At 35.5% G+C, this 27,668-nt stretch overlaps 1 protein-coding gene across 1 annotated transcript in view; it reads left to right on the forward strand.

Moving 5' to 3' along the window:
• The window catches only part of TTC27 (tetratricopeptide repeat domain 27), a 108,640-nt gene that overhangs the window by 59,046 nt on the left and 21,926 nt on the right, over window positions 1–27,668 (forward strand). Inside the window, exons 11-13 of the mRNA XM_057370055.1 lie at window positions 17,972–18,067; window positions 20,164–20,286; window positions 26,466–26,693. Of these exons, the coding sequence (XP_057226038.1) occupies window positions 17,972–18,067; window positions 20,164–20,286; window positions 26,466–26,693 (447 nt within the window). The remainder of the gene's footprint in view (window positions 1–17,971; window positions 18,068–20,163; window positions 20,287–26,465; window positions 26,694–27,668) is intronic.

Consider the following 27,668-nt stretch of genomic DNA (forward strand, 5'->3'; position numbering starts at 1 on the left):
GAAGAGWTCAAAAAGGAGAGAGGAGCAGTCTTCCTTCGAAAAGGCTCATCCGGAGAGGTTGAAGGTGAACAGATTTTTCCCTGTTCTTTTGCTTCTCAAGTCATACATCTTTCTGATCAGACCTCTCAAACCACAGTTGGAGCAATAGAGAGAGACATATAGCATAACCACGGGAATGACAGAACCTGTCTGTTCAGCAGAACTATTAGATCCCTGTACTAGGAGTTCCTGTTTCTGTTCTTTAACTCCCTTTTACTYTAGGAGTACATTAAATAAGATTGTAATTGTTGTTTTTAATTTTGAATGGAATGGGGGAGGAAAGGAAGGAGGAGAAAAGTTAATTGTTCATTATTTGTTTCATGTGAAGTTGAAAGTTTTAGTGGAAAGTTACTGGGATCTGAGATGTACTGGAGAACTGAGGGAGATATAAATCACTTCCTTCAGGAGGGTAATAAAGTGGATGACAGCCCTCTGTAGGGATCCTGCACTGATATCCCAATAGTTTTTAACTACTATAAATTGCATTTATTATTAGAACACATGTTCCAAAAAGTGTTTAAAAAGATGAGAAAAGCCAGGTGTCTTATAAAACCATTCCTTACTAAATTCTATACAAGATCACAAGGTCTCCAGAACACTAGAAATAAACCTTATTACTTCAGAAAGCAATTTCAAAAGAGAGTGACCTCTTGGTGATAGCTACGATTTCAGTCTCAAGGCACACATTTCCAGAATGTATTTCATTTTGCTTAAGCTGATGACATAGTTGACAGAAGATGTTACATGACACAACTGAGTCTGGGGATACACCAAACTATTAGCACACTTCAAAATAATTAATGTGGTGGTGCTTGACTCCTTCTGTTTTTCTTCCATTATGTGATTACGGGTTGGAATGGACAGGGAGGAGGGGGAATCAAAAATCCAGTTTGTCAAGAGTTATGCAGAAATAACTGAAGTGGTTTTCTCAGTGGTTTTGTATCATTAGAGAAAAAGAGAATATTGACTAGTTTAATTTTCCAGGTAATGATTTCTTCCTATACGTTTTCTACTGCACTCTTGGTTTTGCCAGTTTGGATCAATGCTATTAGCTAGTATGGAGAAAAGAATGAAACTGTTCTCTCTGCACTAAAGTTTCTTCCTATATTCTCAACTACTCCTTGTAAAGTACAAGCCTTTTTGCTCATTTGACAATTATGTTCAACACCTGAGTTGTTCCACTTCCAGTGTCAATGCACTTTGTAGACGAAGCCAAAAAATACGAAGCCTCCATTTTTTTCCTAAATGTTTCCCATTGAGCCTTAGTTCTGAAGACTTTTCTCCCTTTAGACTCTCTTCACTCAGTGTTGTGACATTTTGAATGGTGATGATAGGAGAATCCTTAAGCCATATTGAACAGTAATACTACACTTTTTTTATATACAAAGTGATGACAGTAAGTTACAAACAAAAATATGAGTTGCAGGACACAACATTCACATCATTCTGCCTAAGCTTTGCTCTGGAAGGCATAAACATCATAAGCTCCACTTCAACAAATGAAACAATTAAAATAATTAGTTTCACTGACCAGATGGCATGGAGGAGACACTATTCCTGTCTACTGCTAAATTGAATAGATGAAGACATACAGCTGTTGTGAAATTTGAATAGATGAATCTTTACAGCTTCATGTTGTATCATTGCAGTTCTGGAGATAGGGATCTCAAAGTGAACTAACAAATTATATTTTGAAATAACCCTGTACAGTCACACTGGCCAGCTCATATGCCAAGTACTACAAACAAGACTGCCTTATCTCAAGGCAGTTGTCTGCTCCTCCTATATTGTAATTCAACTTGAATTCAGCGGTGATAGTTGTTCTTTTCATTTCTTTCTCCATTCTTGTCCTTGCTTCCCCCTTTGGTGGAAAACAGAAAGCAGAGCTGATGCAAGAGGTCTTTGGATCTGTTTTTCAGCACTGACTGCTCTYATGCCTTCCCCAGAGCAATCTGATTTGGGAATTACAAAAGCAGGGTAACCACAACAGCTGGGAACCTACCACAGGCATACTGTTTTGAAGTATATGCAGTTCCTCTGCACGTTTTGCACCCTGTGCAAACTGTTCACCAGTGTCTGTAGTGACGTTAGGTAACTAGCTACAAGTTATATATAGATGTATACAAGTTATGTATAAGATGCAGTTATCCTCCATGGGCGAGGGTGGAGATGATTGCATGAAACATGTGTCTGCTGGTTTGGGGCAGATATGACAAGAATGTCCCACTGATAGTGAGGGAAGAGGGAACCTTCGGTGTAGGTCTCTTTGAGAGGGGGACTTCAATTACTTCTCCTATAGATGACTSTTATAAAGACACAGTTTAAAGCTAAAGTAAGTCAGAGATATTTGGCATTTGAGACTGCAKAGTAAGAAAGACTAGGATGCTGCACTGCAGACAAATAACCTGCAATACCAAAAAAGGGATATTGGAAATGGGGATGTTCTTTCCCCAGAAATAGTCTAGGCTCTATCTGGACTAATTTTTAATGTAGCACTATTATGCTGGATGATACAAATATTCTTTTGCAGCAGAGAGTGAGTGRTCTGGTTTTAAATCCACCATTTATCAAGTAGACTTGTAAATCTAGCTTCTTCTACAGACTTTTGAGTAAATTTTGCTTACATCTTTCGATAAATCATAAAAGTAACATAGCTRACAGGTGAAACAGCTTTTTCTTTGAAAACAAAAGCATTCAAGAAGGTACACTTGCTTGATACTGTGTAGGATAATGCAATAACTATAAAATTATATTTCGTGTGGCAAATATYAAAAGTAGGTGAAAATGGCATAAAGAAGATAAAATATACTAATACTTTTCTGGAAATTTTGTGTTTTGTAAGTGGAGGCTTAAGTCATGAACAGGTTTTAACATTGAARCCCATATCCTAAGCACTGGCACTCATTAACTTTGAGTTCAGTATTTGTCCAGAACCGGAAGCTCATCATTCTGAAAGTCAGTAACACTGCTGTGCTGTTGGAGATCTCATGTGTTTTGCCATTCTTCTTTAGGTGGTAGTGTTTGACTGCAACAAAACATTCCAAATGGCAGTTTCATCAGGATGCTCTAAATTGCCTGGTACGCTGCTTGGCTCTCTGTTTCAAACTAAAAGGAAAYATTACATCAGATGCTCATTAATCCRGTTATCTCCTACTCATGACCTTGACATCTTTTGTGCTAATTTTGATATCRAAATCCTTTGTATTTCATTTGGGATGGATTGACTCATTTCCTCTTACKTGCTTTTCTTCCCCACCCACTGCAAAAGCTCTAGTATAAAGAAATTGAAGCTTTTTTTTTTAGTAAAATGACTGTGACAAATGAAGTGAATATTGTTTGTTCATTGGCTAGTRTTGTTTTCAGAGTGAAAGACACATTGGTAGGACCTGATATAATGGACCAAAACATGCACATTAAGAAGCTACTATGTGACTCACTTTGGATAAAATACCAATATGCACAATTCCAGCATGCAAATCAACTCCTGCCCCAGCATACTTCCTTAAAACTATCAACATCATCTTGCATCTTCAAAGTTCGCCTTGAGTTAGGCAAAAATTAAGTRTTATCATTAGTCCAGTGCTTGAAGTTCATTTGTATATATGCCTTATAAATTTTTGGCCTTCTCTCTTTCCTGCCATTAAAGTGATTGTGTAGGTGAAATGGGTACATTTGATCCAGGAGATAGCCTCATCCTCATTCAAAGTAATTGCGATGTGAATAACTTTGGATGTTGATCTTGCTTAAATATGYAGGGAATAAGTTTAAAGTGAAGAATTAATTTCTTTGCCTGGAGACAAGGTAGTAATGGGTGGGGAAGAATGAATTACCAGAAGATCATAAAGAAAAAACATTGGAACATGTTGTATAGGCAGTAGTTTTCCAACATATAAAATAGAAAATTTGAACAGCTTTAACTGGTAAACCAAAGAATTAGACTGAAAAAACTCTTAGATGAAAGGCCTATGAGAGACAARCATTTAAACAAGTGTAATTTTTCTAAATGCTCACTTTTTGAAAGATTAACAAGAACTGATTAATCCTACTCTATAAGAATTTTTTTCTTAAAGAATACTGGTAATTTAGCTGAGCTGTTAAATGTTGAATGCTTAAAAACATTAATGTCTTTATACAATCARTATCTCTATTGATAAAGTAGTCACAACCTGTAGAACAGCAAAGTTTAAAAGTCCAAGTAGTAACACAATTTTGATATTACTAGAATAAGAAAAACTGATATGTTCAATTARCATTTAGATATTTTATTACAAAATTTAAATTACACTTATAATCAGTAATCTCAAGTAATATACCAGCAGGACATGTTCTGGTGCTGAGGCTGAAGGACAAAAGGATGCATGATTGGTAAAAATCACTGATGAMGTATCTGGAATTGAGAGTATGTTGAAAGGGTAAACCAGCCTGTTTTGAAGAGCCTAAACCAACCAATAGGTTGCCCTATTATGCAGGTCAAYACCATGCAGGTGCAGAGGTGTGGTTTTTTTCATAGCTTAAGACTTAATTTATTCAGAATTGAGAAACTGAAAGGACAAAAAGGCATGGGTTTTGTGTTTGCCCTATAAAATTGGGACTAAACCCCTAAGATATGTTAATTTTAATGTGTAATGAGAACCTGCATTTCTAAGATATCTGTAAGAAAAGAACAAATATAAATGCAAACCTCATTTTGATAGCTGTCTTCTCGTTACAAGGCCTATAATTTTGTTTAATTTGGATCATAACGTACAGTTGCTTTATTTGCTAATCACACTTTATTTTCCATCTAAAAAAATCTTAAGACAGTGCCATATTAACTTCTTTATTTAGAATGAGAAATGCCATTCATCATACTCTTAACATTTAAATTAAAAACCACCARTAATTCTGTGCTAAAGATAGCATTGTCTTAAACATGTCTACATTGAATCCTTCTGGATAAAAAAAAAATAGAAATAAGATTATGTATAATTGAAGGACAGTCTGATTCTCATTGCTGATGAAACCCCACCTTTTAAAGGAAGGGAAGATGCAAATTWWAAAAAAACCCWAAACCCAGATAAATGAAACAAACAAAATCCTTCAAAATTATTTGCTGACCAAAATAGTATAGAAGTTTATTAATTCAAAATGCATAAATTTGTAATAGTTCTCCCTGGTTCAATCATTCTTCACCTTCAATGACACTAATCTGTATGCATATTGTGTTTGATTAGGGTAGTAGTTATTAAAAATGTGGAAGCCACTGCATGAAATGGCTTTTTGAAAACCAAAGTAAGACAGAGCGAATTTTGCATTCTTTTCAGTTTTTAATAATTTTCCAGAACAATAAAAATATATGCAGTGGAAGTATAAAATGTCCTCATTATGACAGTTTTGCAGTTACAATCCAGTAATGGTAATCAGCTTATTATAGGAAAGAAATTAAAACAGTTAAATAAAACAAGGCAGTTCTCTGTRTCCTCTCTGTTCTCTCTGTGGAATCTTGCTGCGCAAAGCCTGTCAAATGTTTGAGTTTTTTAATATGATGWAAAGGCACTAAGAACATTGGTTATTATAGTTCCAGAAGTTCCAGGAYCAGGTGAATTGTGTTGAAAAACAGAGAATAAATTCAGTCTTTAATTCRGAGTCATGCATGTAGTAGATAGTGCCTTCTTATTTAGTGAGATGAAGCTAAAAATGTACAAAAACAATTGCTGGGAAATAATACAMTAACAATGAGACAAATAGAAGTGTTTGTGACTGTGTGTTAGTTAATGTTTTGAAAGTGATCCAGCATTGTTCTGAAAAATTYTTCCATTAGAAGGTATTTTAGTGCTGCTTTACCCATTGCAGGAAATGAGACTGGTGACTGCTTTTAGTTTTAAAAGCATTAAAAGTGAACGAATATGGAAATACTGGTTCTCTAATATTTGCAAAAGTCAGAATAGGTAATAAGTCAAAGCCAACTTGGTAAGTCCTGATAATTAGTGGTCCTTGGTTTTACCCATATATACTCACTCAGTAAAGAAAGAATGAATGRTCTGTCAGTAGGGCTTTTCTTTTCTCCTGACAGAAAAAACAAATTACTTCCTYAGGTCAGCATACAAGCTGTGATTTTAAGGGAAGCCAATGCATTTATTGTCAAAGAGATTTTCCGTAGGAAATCTGATAAAAAYTGAAAGGAGTTACTCTCAGGTGCTTAGGGGCAATAAAGTGTAGTGCCAAATAGGGGTAGAGTTTCAGTATAGTAGATTGGAAACATTTTACTTTTATTGTGCAGGTCAACACCAAGGATAATCAAGGAGACATCTTAAAAAGTTTGTTTCTTGTACACCATTAAGAGTCAGATTTTGGCATATCAGTTTCTGCAGAAAAACTATGAAGTATAATCTGTAGAGATTTGTAATCTTTGACCTAGAGAATATGAATTCACAGAAAGTGGGATGAAAGGATTTGTTTAAAAGGCCATTAAACTGCTGACAAATCCCTGTCAGATAAGTACAAAAATAGTGAAGCTAAATAATGCTTGAGGAAAAGATAGAGAAGAATGGACTATTGTGTAAATAACAAGAGGAAATGTTGTGTTTCTGGTTTTAGATTAAATGATTGTATCATTTACAGAAATAAGAACTGATTTCATGTGAAATGAAAATGTTGATGCTTTTAAATTAATTTGTGACTCTGGTGCTRTAGTGGAGAGTGGGGACTGTTTTTTCTGATAGATGTTTCTATTGAAAGAATTTCCATCATGCTGAGGGCTTCACTTTCCAGTAAGTTAMTAGGGAGAGTTGGGTTGTTAAAAAAAACTGTTTAATATGGTGACTGCTGTGGTTTCTAAATGTTTGGAGATAAAAAATTTGGAGAATCTAATATGTAAAGAATCAGGTGATCGGAAAATATTATACTAGAGACAAACTTAGCAGTAGTGTGTGCTWGATGTAGCTTCTAACCAGAGGACTGATTTTTCTGGCCTGTTTCAACTCATTTAGTTCCTGTTGCAGTTTTAATTATGAATTGAGGAATATATTTGGCTTCTGAACTTTCCAAACTGCTTTAAGGACYATTGATTCAAATAATCACTCAGACTGGTGCATGGGGAGTTTTATAATCACAGAATCATGCTGAGTTGGAAGGGACCCACAAGGATCATCAAGTCCAACTCCTGGCCCGGCACAGGACCCTCCCCAGGAATYACACCAYGTGCCTGAGAGCCTTGTCCAAACACTTCCTGAACTCTGCCAGGCTTGGTGCTGAGACCACTTCCCTGGGGAACCCAGTATGTGTCCAGCCACMCTCTGAGTATGATATGATAATAATTCTTTTCAATATTTCCATTTGCTTTTGCAGTTACCCAGTTTCTTAACAGTTTTGCTGTCTGAATATCATAAATGATARCACTGTGGTTTTGTGATAAGATATWGGGGGTTTGACAGATGTGGARATGTTTTTGTAAGCAATATAACCTTTTCATGCCTGAACTAGATTATTATTGTTTGTAGCTGTTGCACATTGCCATGCTATACCTGCCCATTTTTCCAGATGCAAATCTGCRTAAACATTGAAGTTGCCTAGAAATAGAAACACATAGTAAATGATTCTACCACAGAACGCTTCTGTTTTTTGTTCTGTTTTCCCATGTATAAAATGCATGCAAGCTGAGGTCATTAATAATGTTACAGTTTCAGACACTTAAAATGTCAAAATGCCAAATTATAGTGTGATAATCATACTATATGATTATATAATCTATAATCATACTATATGCAGGACTATTTAACTATTTCAGGAGTTCCCAAATTGCATGTTGCCATTTTCTTTGGTGTGAAATCTGCCTTCTTCCCTCTGGCTCTCATTAAGCGGGCAGGCTGAGGGTTGAATAGATGGCTAGAGGCCCAGCAGACTCCTGGGCTCATGTTCTTCTCTCCCCTGGAGAAAAGGAGTTAGGTGGTGGCAGCTGCTGATAGAAGAGTTCATTTGTCCTCCAGTACTCTCCTTCTGACTGGGGTTACAGTATCTCAAGTGAAACAGGGATAGCTGAAAGCAAAGTGCATCTGTTCCTTTGGCAGCAGCATGCTACCCCATCCTGCAGATCTGCAAGAAAATTGCTTCCAGTGCAAGAGTGGCACCATTAGAACTTGCAGCTGTTTGTCCTCAGTTAAGTAATCGAAGGCTGTTAACAGATTAAAGGATGTATATATTATAATGAGTGTCTCTTTGTTTYTACAGTCCATGGTTTTGTTGGGCAAAGTTTTTAGTATGGTGAGTCCAGTTGCTCTTCTGTGAAGTAGCAGAAGATTCTTTTTTGTCCAGTCTCTGACCATCAACTAGTTCGGTGTGAATGACCAGCACAGACCATAAAACTTTGTCCAGCTGACGGAAAATTTTTGGTTTTGTCTGGGTTTTTTGACTGGTTGTGTGCCAAACAGGCTATATAGTTGTGGAAAGAACTGTGGTTTTGTGGATTGCTCCTTTTTTAATAAAGAACTGAGTCTTCATGGGAGCTTGATGCACTACTATTTGAATATGTCATACAATCAGGCATGGGACATTTAAGGCAGTTAGACTGTTTTCATTTTCACTGGAAATTGAACTGATTTCAAACCAGTTGTTACTGAAGATGTTTATTTTTCCTCTTTGGTGAGTAGATCAGTCATTAACAGAGAATGATAGGGGGKTTGTTTGTTTTTCCCTGATGTATAGAAAGCTTTCCAGGAACATGTGAAGAACTGGATTRGATATCTTTCAAGAAAATATATATATTGAAAACAGATTTCTTTATATGTGKCTGCCTTTCTCTAGGATAGCTAAAGTTTAAACGCTTTGCCTGTGTGTCATATTTCTAATGCACTTACCATCATGCTCTGTATGGTTGCTGGGTCAGGCTCAGCTACTGGAAGAATGTTTAATTCCTGCCAAGTAATTTTTCAACAGAAACTACTGGGTATCAGTCAAGGTTTCACTGTATGTGGAAGCTATTCTTAAGAAAAACTTCTCTTTCTTCTTGTAAGAAGGGAAAACAATGGGTATCCCAAGATGTTATCTGAGACATTCTGGCTCAATTCAGGACAAAAGAGACTGAACTTGTCTTTTTTCTTTATACTCCTGTCCCCTTCACCAGGCAACTGAAGATGTTCTTGAAATTTTTAAATGAATGAAAGTAGTTGAAAATCAGATAACAGCAAAAGAATCCTTTGTGGATGAAAAGAAAACCATTATAAATTAACTATTTCTATTACTGAAAAAAGAGCTTCTGGCAATTAAAGCAACAAAATTTCTGTGATTTCAGGTTGTGGGTATCTAGGTAAGAGTTGACATGATTTTCTTTCCTCTTTCCATGTATCTTAGTAACATGAAAGAATGGTGCATGGTGCGACTGCACCAAAACCAAATGTGCCTGCACCAAAACAGTTACATGCAAACACTGCATTTCATTTTGTGCTTTTTTTTTTCAGTGTTTCTATTTGTGTAAAATAATAGCATCCAATCTCTACTTTATGTAGAAGGAGGCTGAAAATGCTCCATGCTTGCATCTAATAACAAGGTGTTGAGAATGTTTACTCCGAAATTCTTCATGTATTGTTGTTCATGTTTTTCAAAAATTATCATCTAAYTGCTAAGTTCTAAATTTTTTGGCTGTTTATTTTGAATATTTATTTCTAGTATGTTTATTTGTGTTTTATATTAAAGCTTGTGTTAGACTTTTTTTCCTATTTACAGATACTTTGACTTTTTAAAGTTGTTTATGTATATATACATTGTTGCAGAATTTACTCCAAACAAAATGCAAATATCTGTATATGRTAGGTAAACACAAGTCTACGAGCAATAGAAAAAGTACAGGATATTTCTGATAGGTTATTCTTTGTGAGCAGGGTGTCCTATTTGGAGTACAGGATAGATCAAATGGGTCACAGTTATGTAAGTTCATGATTATACCCAAACTGATAATTATATACTGCATAGAAAAATTATGAAATTAAAGGGTTTAACTTGACTATCCCCTTCCTTTCTTGACTTTTCTGAGGAAGAACTTCATCTCTCAAAGAATATACCTGTTATATTACAAAGCACAAGTGTTTGATTAACTCTCTATAACAATGTATTGTGGGGGTGGGGAGGAAAGGTTTCATCAAAACAGAAGTTTCTGGTCTGAGAACAGTCAGATCTTTATTAAAGGCTACAAGTTCCTTCTTTGCTGCAAAATTGACACAATCTTGGTTAAAAAAAAAAGTTTATCTGCTTTGCTTTTAGAGGGAGTAACAGTCTTTAATGCATCCAATTTGAACCATGTTAGGAAATTCTCTAGTTGTAATCTGTCTTGGAGGAAACTTGTTCTCAGGTTGATGTCAAGTGCTGACAATGAAATCAGCCCTGCGTGCAGATGCCACAGAGATGACTGTCCTGAAAAAGCCTCCAGTCCTCTCAGCCAAGAAACTTTAAAGTGATGAATTGTTGATTCCAAGGAGTTTCTTTAGCTGTTTTGTGGGGATGTGGAAAAAGGAGCTAGTAGAGGAGAATCCATCTTCCTTATGCATCTTCAATACTGTTGGTACTTATGTCCTTGAGAGCTGGAGCATCTTAGCTCATGAATCGATCAAAATAAGCTACTAGAACATTACTGTGGGGTGGATAGCACTGAATTCRGTATCAGAAGTCATCTTGAATTTACAGATTAAAGAGATTTCTCTGTTTAGTCTGTGGTGGGAAGGAAAAATAAGCAAAGTATTAGTTAGGGAATTACTCYGCTGTTTAAAAAGGGATTACACTAATTTGAGAGAATATGCATAGAAGATTTTTGTTTTCACTTCGGTTAAAGGAGATCAGCATTTTTCATTCTGTGTGTAAAGCTGCTAGAAACTGGGACCATTTTCCATTCATGGACCCAGTAGTGACATGGGTCACTGAACACTGTGTTTTCTTTCAGTGCAGTGATTACATATGATAAAGAAGTTTTTACCGAAGCACTGAGCAAAGTAATAACACTGCTTTCAATGCAAACAGACAAACAAAACTTGCATCCTGAGGTTTTCTTCTGGAAAGTTTAAATTTAATTTTGTTTCAACTTGCATTACATTGTTGTAGTTTCTCTCTGTGAAACATCCTGACATYTTTGCAGTTTCTGTGTTCCGAAAACCCTGCGGCCTTTCATTTGCAATAAGAAGTAGGCAGTCAGTGCTGTACAACATGGTRAAGTTAGCTTTAAGAAATTTTAAACCAGTTATTAGTTCCTAGGGAGCAGTGTGCTACATAGTCCTCTAGTTGGTTTAAATGTACACACGTTTTGAGGTCAGTCCTAACAAGCAATAATGTAGTTGGGAGATCGAGTGAGCAAAAAAACAAATCTTCAAGGCTACAAGACTTTCATGGAACCAAGACTTGTATTTTAATGGGGTGTAAAAAAGAGGCAGTATTTTTGTCCTTCTAGGCATTGAAACTCTGCAGAGTTATCACASAATGTTTTTATCCTCCTGAGAATGTGAATAATGTAAAATCTCTTGTAAGTAGTGGTCTTCRGATTGGCCTCTTTGCACAGTGTAAGAAATGGTCTTTTTAAGTTTCCATGACTTACAAATCACAATTTATAATAGTGATCACTGTCATGATTTTTCTTAAGTATTTATGTTGTAATTCCCCTTTGAAAATTAGATAAATGAGTGGGAGGTTTCTTCCTAATGTTGAAATACATCCTTGCTCAACAGTTTTTGCTGTGTGTTTTGATGCCTTGGTTCTTAACTATTCAGAGATCWTTTTGTCATTTAACAGAAAAATATAATCTGTGAGCTTTTAAAAGAACAGCTCATTATTTCCTTTAAGCTATTTCAGTTTCCAAGCAACAGTGTTCTGTCTGAACTGTCAAAATACTGTTTTGAATAATGGTTGAATGTACTAAGACAAAATGAATTTGTTTTATATCTTTTTCTCTAGTGATGAAATTGGCAATCAGTAACAAAATTAGTATTTGGCCATAATCTCTGTCATGAAGTTTGGACTAGACAGAAATTATTCTCTCCCATTAAACAAAACCTTACTGCTTTATTACATGAAAACTTTTTGTAGTTTCATAATTTCTGGCATTGCTTCATTTTGACCATTGGATTTTGGAAGTCTCCATATGTCTCAATTTGTCTTGGTGGTCTTGGTTAAAGGAACTCTTAGGATGACAAAGAGCTGTTGAAATAAGTGTGTTGTTTGAAATGACTRTGTGAGGTTTAATGCTTTTTTAGAGTAAGATTATCAAAGGASTGTAACTCAAGATCTAATTACATATCCACAAGGTACTGAAATAGTGATAGAACTAGAAAAGCTTGGAATACCTAATACCACATTCAGAAGAAAGAAAAATTAAAAAATTCTAATTATTCTGCATATTTAATTATCTCTATTTGTCACCTGGTTTTTAATATGTAAAGTTTTTGAATTTTATACACTGATTATGTATATGTTCTTCAGGGAGAGTGCAGCTTTTATTAGTAAATTTCTGTATTTATGTAGTATTCTATATACTATTGTGGAACAAGGCTGAGACAGTTATTGTAATACATCCCAACGTAACTTGTATTATAGTTCTTTCTTGTGCAGCATTTTTCAGGCTTTATTGCTAGAAAATAYAGTTTAGCAGAAGACAACTTGGAAAATAATAAAACAAATGTTTTGAAGCTTCAAGAATTATGCAGATTTTCTGTTAAGCAAGTATTTTAATATCACTGCCTCCATAAATAAATACTTTAAAGCATTTAAAATGAAAACTTAAATTGTGTGTAAATTTGAATTAATTTATCAATGAATCTCTGAAAGTTTTACAGAAGTCTGTGCGTATTACAACGTCCACAAGAGTTTTGTGTTCCATAAGCTTTAAAAAAAGCCCACTTTTTGCTTCATAATACTAAGCAGTAGGAACTGTCTGTGAGACCAGCTTCTCTGGCAGGAAAACAAAGGAGCTTTTTGATGATAAATTCTCCTATTAATTCATAATTTTTAAAGTAATCTTATGAATAAAATAAGAACTGTGTAATTCCACAACCAGAGTTACAAATGTAGCTCCTGTTATTTTTACAGAGCTTTCCTCTACTTTATTTTTGAGTAAATAACATAGGTGAGCTCTGTTCAGTTTGAGCTGTACATCTGCCAAGTTTTTAGAAACCATAGTACTGATGACATGAGATAGCAGGATTGTTTTCCCTACAGATGTATTTTTATCTCTTACCCCCTTTGTCTCCAGACACCTTTCTTCCAAGTATCTGACCAACTGTGTCATTGTGCTATCAGGCACTTCTGTGCCTGACCCATGAGCCAAGAGCCAGCAGGCAGTCCCACAGCTGCTGTCCATATTTTGGTGCTTTAAAAGGTCTATAGCTTGTTTAAGGAGCTAAGGGAGCAGCTTGAATACAAGAGCAATAGAGTTGTGACATCAACTTGCTGCTTATAAATCATACAGAGATAATGCACAGAAATTGAAGAAAAGGAAAATGGAAATGGTTACCTAGGCAGAGCATGGAGAAGTCAGGGTGAGTTGTGGGATTTTCAGAAGGAGTCTTCAGGCTTGGGAGAAATTGAAGAAAAAGAACCTTAGAATTACAAGAGTATCATGAAAAGTATGTCTGGACKTTGTGTGTTAGAAAAGACTGAAAGGTGCTTTTCCATTCATCCWATCAAGCTAAATCCATGTCAAATATGGTAAAAACATGTGAGAAGTTGGACAGCTTAGAGGTGCTAGAGAAGGGTAAAAGCAGGGCAGGATAATGCCACAGTCACCATGTCATTGGGAGTAGGTGACAGACGAATGTTGTTTATGGCTGGTGCGAGCATTGATATAGAGAAGACTATGGGTAGAYTGTCACCACAGGAGTCCCCGAGGTATTAACTAGGGGTTGATTCTGGCAGTCTGACAAGATTTCCAGACAGAATCAGAAGTCTAGAAGATTTATCTGATCTTCCTGCCTATAAAATCATAAATAAAGAGGAATATCAATGTACCAGGATAAATCAAAAGGTATGAGGGAATATGAGAAGGGTAGAGATAGTGTTACTGATAAATGTGTAGCAAATAGTTGGGTACAAACATAGTAAAGACTTTYTAAATGGTGTAGTTGGCAGAAAACTGCTGGGTGCCTTGTTAGTGGTGGAACACAACAGGAAAACAAAATCAACAAGCTATGATGATTAACACTGTGTATGAAACAGGCTATTGCACAGATGAAGGAAATCTGGTGGAACAATTGTGACTGGAACACTGAAACTGGAAATGCTCTTGTTGGAAATGATAGGTAAGGGAAAAAGTGGTGGRGTCACACTGTGTGTTACAGATAAAACCTGGGAACAAGTGAGATGAAATTGCATGGATAAAGTGGAGGTGTTTTATTTCGGCCAGCAATGTTAAATTTTGGTCTGAATAGTTCTATCTTCAGTGTTTTTGAGGCAGGAGAYCCAGATGGAATTAAGTAGTTGCTGTGCAAGCAAGGTGTTATGCTGTTTCCAATGAGTTTTTGACAAGTAATGAATATTGTACTGTTTTCAAAAGAAAGGAATTTTGGGCTTTTTTTTTTTGTTTGGTTACAGGGGCATTTTTTTCCCTAAATAAGCTTAGATCAGGAGATCCTTCAGGTGAAATGGATGGGAAAAAACGTTCACATATAGTTAGTATTACACAGTAATGGGCATTTTTTAAAGCAAGTAAACTATTTCATCTCAAATAAAGAGATTAAGAATAGAAAGAAGCATGCAAAGGTTTGCCATTTATTTWTCTTAGATGCAAAAAGCTATCTGAAGATTATATTTTAATAAAAAGAACAAGTCTTTGAGGGAGGGATTTCAGACCAGTTGGAGGAATAACAAATTTAAAAGCTGTACTGTAAATACCTTGAGAAATCAAACAGCACAATGTTGTGTATAAATGACAACTCAGAAATTGTTAGGGTGTARTAGTATTTCCAGACATTAAGTACAGAGATAAAGTCTGGCTAAAAAGAAAAAAAAAAAAGCTCTGAGTCAGTCAGCTATTGAAGATAAGGATGGTAAAACATGTGGAGTGGATGAAGAGATTGAAATTTGGTCAGGCTTAAAGATCAAAGCTGATATTTTATCATGTGGACCTTAGTGATGTTGCACATCTGTTGAACATGGAAGCAAAGCAAGAATATACAAGGGGAATGAACATAGGAAAATTATGTCCAAGGTGGGAAAACTCCTTTATAGGCTTTGTGTACTCAACCCATAGATAATTACCAGCTGAGTTTGATTAGATAAGTGATTAGACTAAGGTTGATTAGTAAAGTAATAAAAGTTAATAATTTCAAATTAAAATGGTACGCTTATCCCMAATAGGCTACCTATTGTACTCCCTAATCTCAGAGCAGAGATTGGAGTGTGAGGTGGGGAGAACTAATTGTGGTTTTTAGAGCTGTCTTTTCCTGCTTTCATGTGACAATAGTGTAATCGTTGCTCATGATATAAATTCCATCAAAACTATCTGGTTTGTCTTGTTTACAGACWGGATTAATGGGTCTCTGGGCTGTGTTTTTTTACATTAGAACTCATTGTTTTGACAGCTCARGCCTTGGGAAAAGGGTGTGTTACGTGATGGGAGAGTAACCTGTTAATGTTTTTAAACATTCCCTGTGGAAGAACACATATCATTGAGACTTTTGAATTTTAATTGATTTCTATTTAACAACTTCTAAGGCAGGAATTTGAGTTTCAGGTTAAACTGATGCACAAAATCTTGCATCTGACTGTATTGCRAATATTCTGTATTTACATAAGTTTTTTCATTGCGGTGTATTTATGTTGAAGGTTAGTCATGAGAAAGACTGTTCACTTGACTGTGCTCAGTTATTGATTTTATTGGTTTATTTTTTTGTGATCAKGTATAAGCTGTGTAATAAGGTTAGGATTCTCTTTTTCTTGCCATTATTCAACCCAAATTTTATTTCTTCAAGCATTATTCAGAAATATAGAATTCAAAGTTTGAGTAACTTATTTTCTGTACTTCAGTAGTAGGCAGATCTATCAGACCTTGTTTTTTCAATGTATTAAAGAGGGCATTAACCATGGGTTTTTATGACGTCTACATTCATTGCCATTTACCCTTCCTAAGGGATGTGTAATAGTTCTACCTACATTTTCARTTTTTGTTAGAAGTCGGAACAGAGTACAGCATTGGTTTTGGGAAGGGGGAGAATTCTACTTGTTAACAGTCATAATCTCCACTAACATGTCGTTTATACTAGGCTTTTCTGCTTGTGAAGTATAGAAGAGATATGGCCACTATCTTCTGAAAAAGATCTTTCCTTATGTTTCAGTTTTTCTCTGAAACAATGAAATTAAAAAACGCGGAGGCCAAAAGTTAAAAAAAAAAAAAGAGGAAAAACTATTTTGAATCACTTAAAACATTTCCTACCTTCCATCTCCTGCTCCTCAAAAAAAGTATTTTTCAGGACATATTTAGGATTTTCCTGCTTTGCTAAGACTTAGACCAATTATTATTTTTATTTTTTTCAACGGTATTTTGCTACTTTGTCTGGTATCATAAAATGAGTACCCAAGGAATTGGATAATTTTTTGGTTTAATTTTTGCTACAACAGAAAAATGTGCTTCTGCATTGCGTTGGAATGTTTCAGCAGAGCTAAAACAGCAAAATATAATTTTTATATAGTGTATATTCAAGTAAATTCTAAAATTTAATAATATTACTTTAAAAGTTTTATTTTAATCTGACTCTTTTGGATTGCCTGAAGCTGTGGTAAAGGAATGAAATTTTATTAGTCTGTCATTTTCCTTACTCTATAAATACATCTCAGCCATTTGCTTGGCATAGGTTTCTGGATAATCTGTAGGAACAGGCCTCTGGAGATAATTTTATGAAAAAAGAATGTGAGTAAGATGAAATACGTGAAATATTCTTATTTAAAATGAGGAGGTTAAGCATCGACTTAGAGCCTAAATTACTGCTGCATGTTGTGATTTCTTTTCTTATTAAAAGAAAGAAGCCACTTGGTAAATCCCATTAACATCAATAGCATGATGCTTAGCAGTTTGAATTGATTTTATGCAGCTGTCAGTTGCATTATAGGTATRGATTGGGCAGCTAACAGATGGGTTTAGAAAGAGAGAGAAAGAAGCGATCCTATCCATTTTTCCCTTTTGCTTACGAATCTTTGCATTCACTTTCAGAAAACTGAGATAATTCTGACCTCTGTAGYGCCTTCTGTAAATCTTTGACTGAATTATAAGTGTGACTTTGATAGATGAATCATTTGAAAACAAGTAATTTAATATTCCCTTATTAATATTCTGGCCATAAATTTGCGAGTTAATGGTGACTGGCATTTGAAGAGAGTTTCTTCCTTGTATTAAAATTTCAAACCAACTTTCTGGCTATAGCTCCTTTAATATTGTATTTTTCTTGCTATTGAATTTTCATTTAAATAACTTCATAGTGGATTTTCAGAGAAAATACTAGTGGTRCAGTTTTTCTCTGTGAAAGTTGCCATTCTTTTTTAAAGAGCTTCAGAAGAAAACATTTCAACAATCCAAAGCTCCACCAAAGGAAAAAAAATAGCCTGAATTGAATTGTATGCCAAGTCACAATAATTTATTCTGTATTAGAACTGTTTCCAAAACCATGGTCCACTATAGTATGTTTGTCTTTCTCTTTTTAATAAGAAATGTCATGTCTAAAGCACATCAATTCTGTCTTAGGGGAAAACTAGCTAAAGGATTGAAATGCATTAGGAAGAGTCACTTTAATRTTGATGCAATTTGACTCTGCAAGTGTTTGCTTGGGATTGTAAATTTGATTCTTATTCCTGGTATTGATTATAATTGATTATAATTTATTATAATTTCTCCTTTATGTCAAAAATGCCTAAAATTCTGTATGCATTGAATTTATGGGAGGTTTGGGTTGATTAAGTCTAAGTAAATACTAAATCAGGATATACTTTGCATTTACAGGCACTTGCAGACCAGTTTGAAAATGCAAGTACATCAGTATCTGAACGCATGAAGATTTTCTACTGTTGCCAGGTGCCTCCGCATTGGGCCATACAGGTGTGAAATAATCCCTCTTTAATCTTTACATAAAAGTCTGTGGTGGTTATTTTTGATGCTGAATCACTCCAAAGTCAAGTGAATGTGATGTGTCCTTGAGTTGAAACACTGTGGAACTAAAGACATAACCTAACATAACACCTGGTTTTTCTGGAGAGAAGTCAAGTTCTACAGTGCTTTGCTTTCAGACGTCTTGTTCTGTCATGCACAGGAGTAATTGCTTGTTAGTGCAATTCTTCTTTGCTTTCCTTTTTCCTCCAGTACAAAGTAGATTAAAACTTGCAAGCTTCAAACAGATCTCCTATTAAAAAAAAACTTGCCACTGTCTTACTCTTTATTACTGGTTTACTTATGCTACTGCTAATTGTATCTTTCTTGTCTTGAAGTTCCCTTCAGGAAGTTGTGCATGGAAATCAGTAGTACCTGGAAATCAATAGCACACTGAAGAACTCTTTGWGCTGAGAAAAATTTTCTTTTGAGACAGTCCCCTCTTCTGCTAGTAGTGACAGGATTTTTTAATACCCATAACTGCGCTGTTTGTCTTGATTTTCTGGAAAAGAAATCTACACACTAAAGTCTTATCTGATGATGCTGTATTTAACAAACTCAAGAAACTTATTTACATTGCATACCTCCAATGGTATTMATGTTGGTTTATTTTTAATGCTGTTTTAGTCCTTTTTGATTTCTAATCTCAATGCATGTTGTTTTAACCAAACACATCTTCTTCGAGCATTCTCAAGTTTTTTCTACAGGCACTTGCAATATAACTATCAAATGTGGTTTTCATTTCCAGTTGTCAGAGTGGCATTTTCAATCCAAGCCAGTTYTCTAGGCCAAAGATAGAAATGCTAAAATAGTGATTTATAATAAAAGATGACTGCAATCTTCTAGTCACAATAATGAAGACACATTGCATATATAAATTTTACCAAATATAACTGAGCCAATTTAATCTAACAYTAATGAGATTTAGTTTTAGACAATGGCAAATGTTTTTTTCCTAAGTGATTAATATCAAGCTAACAAAGAGTTTKTCAGAGTTTGTTACATGTTTACATCAAAGAGTTGTAGCCAGATGTTAATTTTTTTTTTACTGCTAGTCTATTCCCCTCTAGTAACACCTTGGATTTGTAGCAAGTATTGAACCCAAATCAATTAAGATAGATTTATGCCTTCTGTGGGGTGTTTCAAGGATCCATTCAGGCTCACCAAGTCCTCTGCATAGGTTAACTSTATGGGGTCTTACAGCATAAGTAGCTATCCCTGCACAGAATCCTCCCATTTATWTTTRCAGAYCTAATTGTCTRTCTGCCACAAGTAGTAAATAGSTTACCCTTTCTTCAAGGGTTAAAASCTMTCWGCAATTGTAATCTTCTCTTAAATGATAAAGACCAAAGACAACTTTTCTAAATCATGAAAACATGCCGTGTTTATTTTTGATATGAAAACATTCCTCATTTATTTTCATTAGTACACTGAAATAATAGCTGAATTTGGAATAACAAAGATGCTGACTGAACTGTGAGGAAACTCGACCAGGGAGTTGAACCTAAACTCAAATCCAGTTTTGATTTGGGTAAAAATTCACACACTTCAGCAGTAGAAGTTTGGGACAGGGATTTCTCACAGGTACTCAACAAAATTGTATCAGAGCCTTTCYTTCCCTCTTCGTTTCTCCACAGGTACAGATTAATGTGGCAAAGCATTGCTAGAAGGGGCTTTAAYTCCCTACTTCGGCCTCTGTTTCCCACTCGGCATTCCCAATATCCTGCTGCAGCTGTTCTCCAGCCACATGGCATCATTTAAGGGCTGGAAGTTCATCTCTGTCAATTTATTCTTGCCATGTCCATTTCTACTTCTGTATTATATTGTTAAATTGTTCAAAGCACAACAATTCTTGTTCAGTTGGTGGGTTTTTTTGAGGTATATATACTGTTTAAAGTTCCAACCTGAAGTTTGGAAGGAGAATAATTCCATATTATCTATCTGCTTCTTGTTGATGTCAGAAATGCCTCTTTTTAAAATACCTTTTTAAAATGAAAACATTATTTGCTTACCTGCTCTCAGTTACCTGGAATTTCTTATCTTTCCAGCGTCAGCTTGCCAACTTACTTTTTGAGCTGGGATGCACCAGCTCTGCCTTACAAATATTTGAGGAGCTGGAAATGTGGGAAGATGCAGTAATCTGCTATGAAAGAGCAGGACAGCATGGAAAGGTAAGAAAAATGTTCYGTATAGCTGAGATCCCATCTCGAAATAGCAACTGAAGGGTGAAGCTTTAGCTGGCAAATCGCTAAAGCTGTCTGGCTTTAGCTGGCAAATCATTAATGACACTCACTTCTACAGGGRTGTCATCACAGGAAAGTCTGCTTAGGAAAGATGGACATATGGCCTAAGAGCTTGTCATAACCTGTGAATGCTAAAAACATTGACTTGGAGTAATAGCCTCATGAAATAGATGCTGGTAAATAAGAAGCAACTTCAGAGAGGAAAGAAGATTGTGAAAGGGATTCTTGAAAGTATTGAAGGATAATTAAAATAACTGCTGTGTATAGACAGCAGGGTGTAATATGGGCAATTTCAAGAAAGCTGTAGCAGTCATTCGTGATGGAGTCCTGAAACATTGTCTGGAGGGGATTTTAATTTTATTTCCCACTTGATTTCAAACTATTAGCTGTAGTTTTTTAAAAACACTGTAAATAGAGTATCAGTGTTTGATGTATTTAATTATTTAATGTTAAGATATTCAAAGTACAGGATCAAACACTTCAGACAAGAAGTGGTGTAAGATTAAAWGGCATTATTTTTTAAGTCTGTGTTTTYGTGAACTTCTCCATCATTTCTTCAGCACTGCTATCACTGTGTGTGATCAGCTCCAAAGGCAATTAAAAGCCATTACCTAACTCTGTGTATCAGTGACATAACTGTTTAAAATTGCTGGAAACAGGCCATATTAGCCTTCCTGTTGTTGATTATTTTGCTTTTACTATTACAGCAGTGGTAGGAAGGTTTTAGAAAATCATATCTGGAAKCAATGCCTGCTTATACGTAACTTGCCATGTTCTGTTTCTGGTGCAAACTCTCATACAGGCTGTAACAGGAACTTATGCTATCAAGCAGTGTTTTCAGAATTTATATAGATTTCAGAAATACTCAGTTTCGTACAAAAATAGAGTGTTTTCTTCCCTTCCTTTCCCTTTGTTTGGTATATGGTAGCATTAAATGAATGAATGCACATGCACCTTTACAATACCATAATGATTGTGCTCTAACATAATTTAAGTTTAATGAGTAGAGGTATATAATTTCAACTGATAGAAAAAAAGCAGAATGTCTCATACKTACATGTTTTTTTCTAATTGTCATGTACCAAAGACTGGATTTTGTTCATTATAAACTGACAGATATGTCTTGCTGGCAAATTCTCTGCCACATTATGCATGCCTGGGGGTAGTATGCTAATATCACAATCTTCTCAGTACAGTGGAGAAATAGAGGTCAGTATTTTCCATTTCCTGGAAATGCATTTTATCCTACTTGCATTCACAAACTGCCCTTAGGGAATTATGAAAATGGCACTTGGAGAATAGGACAGGATATCTGACACAGGAAACTGCTTAGAAATGCTTTCAAAATGAGGGACTGTGCTCTGCTTTRAAAAGCAGAAAATGCTGTGTAAGTATGAAATAACAGTAGTGGTGGAAAAAAGCTAGCTTGGGACCAAAAAAGACAGAAAATTGGAAACATGTAGCTGTGCACCAAGGGGAATGACTATTTCTGCYCTGTATTGTAAAGTGTTCAGAGTGTGAACTGCTTGTATTTATTGAAAGTGTTTTTAAACATGGTAGTTATTCTTGTAGAAATATATGAAAATCTAGTAGGGTAGTATATTGGTCACTGGATGTTCAAGTCATTAATGAGTTTAGCATGTATCTGTGCAAAGAACAAATTCTATTTAATAAACTTCTGTGTGGTTTTCAGTCACAAATGCTTTTATATAGAAAACCTGAATTTGAATACGGAAAAATACAATAAAACTGCCAAATATCAGCAGTACCAATGTGTTTGATGAGTACTTATACATTAGTACCTTCTTTCCTCCTGCTTTGGAATTATCCACTAATAAAGAAACAGAGCATGTAGATAAGGCCATGTGAAGCTCCACATTATGCTGTTAGAATATACATAATTCATTTGGTTGTATCAGGGCCATGTAGCAGTACAAATTTTGCAGAGTAAGATGTCACTAACATTTAGCAAACTTCCTTGAGGATTTGTTACTGTTACTAGGTATGGCTCTATATCCATTTGTTTTATAACCTGAACAAAAATAGTAGAAACTAATATTATATCTTGAGTGAACAGAAGAGTAATAAAGTGCAAAGCAATGAGCAAAATGGCACAGAACAAGTAAAAAAAAGTGTTGTAAAACCTTTTACATGCACAGKGTGTTGATAGTTGCTGTGGCTTTCTCACGGAATTATTTTACTCATTGTATTCCTTTAAACAGTYGTGTTTCAAAAGGAGACATCTCCATGTGTGTAGTGAGAAATGGTGTTGACCTCCCTTCTTTTAACTGTGAGAGGGACCCAGAGATCTCAGGAGTATTATTAACATCAGACAGCTTTATCTGCTCAAGGTGTAAGAGGTCTCAAAATGGTACTATTTCCCTGCTAAAAGAAAAAGAAAGGGTGAACCAGAATGTGGCTTTTAGTTCTTCTGCTTGAAATGAAGCTTTTCTCCCTTGCAAGAGCTCTATAGCGTGGTAACTGCTGACCTTTGATAGATTGATGAGATCTGCCATTTGGCATCAGGTGGCTATTCCATCTTACAACAGCCTGTTTTCAGCCCTATCTCTGTTCCACCATCTCATCAGAGTATACAGCATGATACAGAGTCTGGTTTTAGACCAACACAGCCCAATAATCCACATTTTACAGGTGTATTTTTCTTCTCATGGCATACACAGATATCTCAAGATATTTGACTGAGGAAACACAGTTATGACAAGATCTCAAAAACCCACCTTTAAATGCAGTGTAGCTTCCCAGATGTGAAGCAGCACTGTACTAATTAGCACTGCAGCTTGTTCAAGAACCTGATTAATTTCCATGTATATAGTAACAATCATGAAGGCAGACAAGCGCTCCTATATGTGGTTACAAAGCTAAGAAAGAGGAGTAAATGCCTTGCCCAAGGTCTTGCATGAAATTGCAGGGAAGGTGAAATGAAAACCAAAGAGCTTTCCTTTTCTCTCACTGTATATTTCCATGCTCCTCTGTTCTGCTTCTTCATGCTACTTCTCTGGAGCCAAGCAAATTAARTGAAAGCAGAAAAACAAAGACTTTTGGGAAATACTTTGAACTAGCAAAGGAATGAATAGTAAGATAATAGAACTGGTAGAATATTGAATAGTGAGGCTAATAGGGTATTYTAGGAAATAAGTAAAAGCATGGGAATGTGTGGATGGCATGGAAAGCGGAAGTTTAGGGTTGGGAAGCCAGATGCAGGATGAATCTTGAACTTGGTTTCCAGCAGTCTGTGTAGCGAGTAATCAGAGGGCACCACCTTTTGTTTAAACCAGRCCCCTCTTTTCTGATTGGAGATTTTTGTGAAGTGTTRCCTATTTAATTCCCATTCCACCCAYAGCAGACCAGAAGGCAAGATAAGAGCCTCAATCTTTCTTGTGTTTAAATCAGATGACTTTTGAGGTGAGCATTGAATTCCATTCACTCTGGTGCAGACTGCTGTAAAAAGCAGTGTTGTTATAAATGCACCTGATTTGGTCAGCAATGATTATACACTTCACAGCTTCATGTACTTTTTTTTTAGTTATCTTTTAATTTATAGTTTCCTTATCAAATCTTATTAAATTTAAATAACACTTTTAGTTAGAAAACATGCAAAATAATAATTATTATCCATTTAATGGGTAAGAATAAATCTTTACTGGCTATCTTTCTTTTATGTGTATTACGTGAGCTGTGTGAAAAATGTTTCTTGATAATATTTGTTGTTAAGGTAAGATTCATTTTTGCCRGAGCAGGGTTCTTATCAAAGATTAAATGTGTTTTTTTGAAAACATTTTACTACAAATTTAGGAAAAAGGATTTTTCCTCCCCCCACAAAAATGTAGGCAAAATGAGATATCCAGTTTTAAAGTATTATGTGGTTTTGTAGAAGGCAAATATTTTGGTAATACAGGGATTTTCTTTCAGTTTGATCTTTGTACTAACCTTTACAGATTTAAGTAATAAAAATGTTTGCAAATGCCAGGGAGGTGATCAGATAGCTAATCAGATGAAGAAAAAGTCAGACTTCTGCTTATTTAATTCTCTGTTTTATCTGTACGCTGAAATATTTATGTTGGCAATGAAGTCTTGTAAGCTTAGATCAGAGCATGATGGTTTTATGCTCTTAWATGTGAAATACCATTTGTGAATAGTTGTCTTTCTAGTTTAGGCATTGCCACAGGATAGCAATCTGAGATTGGGTGTGCCCTGCAGAGGAAGCGGTGAAGAAGCAGCTTGCAATGCACTTTTCACCTCATATCTGCTTACACAGCTACATTTCAATCTTCTTTCTTTATCTGAGTGGGAAAAAAGCCCCACCTTATCTTTTGGGGTCTAATGTGATTACTGCAAAAATGAAGCACTCAGCTCTCTCTGCTCTAGAAGAGAAAAATATTCTTTAATGTCTGTTAATACTATGTTATTGCAACGAATGGAGGTAGTTAAGAGGAAGYAAACTACACTTTAACCAAATCCCTGGAAGCCAGGCTGGATGAGGCTTTGATTCACCTAGTGTCATGGAAGGCTGTCCCTGATTGTGGCAAGGGGGCTGGAAATAGATGATATTCAAATTCCCTTCCAAACTAAACCATTCTATGGTTCTGTAAGTACAGTCTTCTAGTTAGACGAGATTTTTCTAATGCTTTGGCTGGGCTTATTCTAAATGTTAAATAATAGTTTCTTTGGCTTTTTTGAGAGAATTATTCCATGGGCACTTAAAAACACTTTTCATCAAGCTGCTTTCCTAATATTTAGCTACCAGTTTTCTTCATAATGGGATTCTATTTTTGCTAATTTTAGGATTCTTTTAGAAATCTAAATCCTTCTTCACACTTGTGCACTTCAAATATTTGTAGACTATACTGTTACTTTACAAAAATAAGAGTAAGAATGAGATGCTAAAATTGCTGTGCATCAAATAATTCAAAACAAGGTAAACCAGCCATTTTTCTAAAGATGATTTTCAGATAGGTTTGATGAATCTTATTGATTAGAGTRAAAGACATCCCTCCTCTAAAGATCATCTGAGGGTCACAGAAAGCAATTCTTACACAAGAAAAGCAGGAATAATTTAAATGCAGAGATGATGTCAGGTAAACGAGCTATGACAGAAGAACTAGAGTTAAGATGTCGAACTTTCAATTTTGTGGCAGGCTGTGTTGGATCTTTCTTGATTTAGATGGTTCAAATAGATCTTTTCTAAGAGAAAAATTACAATGATCTGAATTGTGGATGTTACATTTTTGCAGTGGGGACTGAGGTAACCATTCAGTCTGAACAACAGATCATCTGTAGTTGTGTAGTTATCTTTAAAAAAAAACACAGAAAGCAGATTATCTCATGTTTAAAAGAGAAACAATAATTTTATTGTTAGAGCAAAGAAAGTGGCCCTGAGAAAAATAGCTTTTGAAAGTTAGTTACAGCCCATAATAGATATCTGAGAGACACAGCTTGTGTCTTTCTTTTCATAAAGCTGTATATATTTTGAATATATTTTATTTCAAACATTTTGATAAATTTTTAATTTTTGCATCTTATGTAAAAGTATAGCATTTCTCAACCAACAGTATGAAAGCTGATGTTTCTTCAGAGGTAATAGAATGGAAATAACTGTTTTCAGAAAAGCGCAATTAGGGAAAAGGGARTGAAAGTTGTTGCAAGAGTACTTAATAGGACACAGAAAAAATTATAAACTACTAGGATTGTAGATACCTCAGTGGTGCTGATACTGCATTGCTGTGAATCAGGTGTAGGTTTGATGTCCAGGACTGATGTTTGTTCTTGGGACAGAATACATACCTAAGATTTAAAACAAAAGGGAGTAGGCTGCTTCTTGTTTTTATGGTTTCCTTTTTCCTTGGTGTGTTAAAACAAAAGCCACCATATTATGTTGAAGTAATTTTTAAAATTCACTGGTTCCCAACCAGATTCTTTCTAGACTTTATCTTTGATGCTGTGTTGGATGATGTATTCCCTCACTAGCCCTACTTCTTAATCTTCAGGTGGTGATTGTGAGGTTGCTAAAAGCAGTATTTGTTCAGGTGGGTAATTAACTGAAAATAAATAGTCTCMTAATCTGCTGATTTCTCTTTGCTCTTTACCAGGCAGAAGAAATACTCAGGCGGGAGTTAGAGAAGAAGGAAACACCAGGATTGTACTGTTTGCTTGGTGATGTTCTCAAAGACCATCAGTATTACGACAAGGCCTGGGAGCTCTCCAGGCACCGCAGTGCCCGTGCCCAGCGCTCCAAAGGCCTCCTCCATCTCCGCAACCGGGAATTCAGGGAATGTGTGGAGTGCTTTGAACGTTCCGTGCAGATCAACCCTATGCAGGTTGGGAAATAATACACATATGGCTTTGCTTTTAGTTTACGTGTTCAGTTCTGATTGATGACACTTTTTAAAAAGACAGTTCTGGGAGCAGTTGTCGAAATAACAGTTTGTTGCTATCCTTAGCAAATTTTTCACCCTATACTTGGAAGCCTGGCTAAAAGTGGTAGCATGAAATGAACACATCCTTTTGCATCCAGGTCCTTCCATGCAGCTAAATCTTTGCCTGTAGAGTTCTTTCAAAGAGATTAAGCCACTGCAAATTAATAATTACCATCCAATAAATTATGAACAAGGTATAAAGCAAAACAGTTACAAGAAGATTGCATATTTTAATCTAAGTATCCCTTTGCCCTGTCTGAGTTTCCCCTGGCTTTGAGTTACAAACTCTGATCTCTGTATTTCACAGAAGTGTTTTTCAAGTGTTCTGGTCTTTCCTGTTCTGGAGTCACTGAAAAGCAGTGTTATGCTTGTGATGACAGTGGCTTCTATTACAGCAATGCATCAAAACTGGAACCACACTGAAAAGAGTTCTCTTGATGAGGCTGTTTTCTCTTGCTGATCTTTGCAAGTTATTCTGCAGACAGCTTTTGTAATTAGGTTTCAGTTTCTCAGGCCCTATAACCCATGCCAATAATGTTCACTGTCTGGAAGGTCTTGAGATGTTAAAACAGCTTTGTGGTTGTTTATGTATATAAATTGTGCTCCTCATAGCCATTTCTAGGTCCATGCAAAAGCAGGGTATTCCTCYTTCTTGCCCCCCAAAGAAGCTGCTGTTTTAAAGTTCCACATGAGTAGCTGGACTTCTGCTTTACAAAAATTTCAAAGTACTCCAGCCTTTCAAGTCATTTTTCATGAAGCTTGTTTTGTATTTCACTGGTGTATTTTATTCCAATGAATCAGAGTTCTGTTCTTATTCAAATGAACTCCAGATAACTTATAAACATCTTTAGAATAGAAAACAAAATGAACAAAGAT

This window comes from Malurus melanocephalus, unplaced genomic scaffold, assembly GCF_030028575.1.
Source record: "Malurus melanocephalus ecotype Western Australia unplaced genomic scaffold, MMel_1.1 scaffold_5, whole genome shotgun sequence".
In the NCBI taxonomy this organism is placed as follows: domain Eukaryota; kingdom Metazoa; phylum Chordata; class Aves; order Passeriformes; family Maluridae; genus Malurus; species Malurus melanocephalus.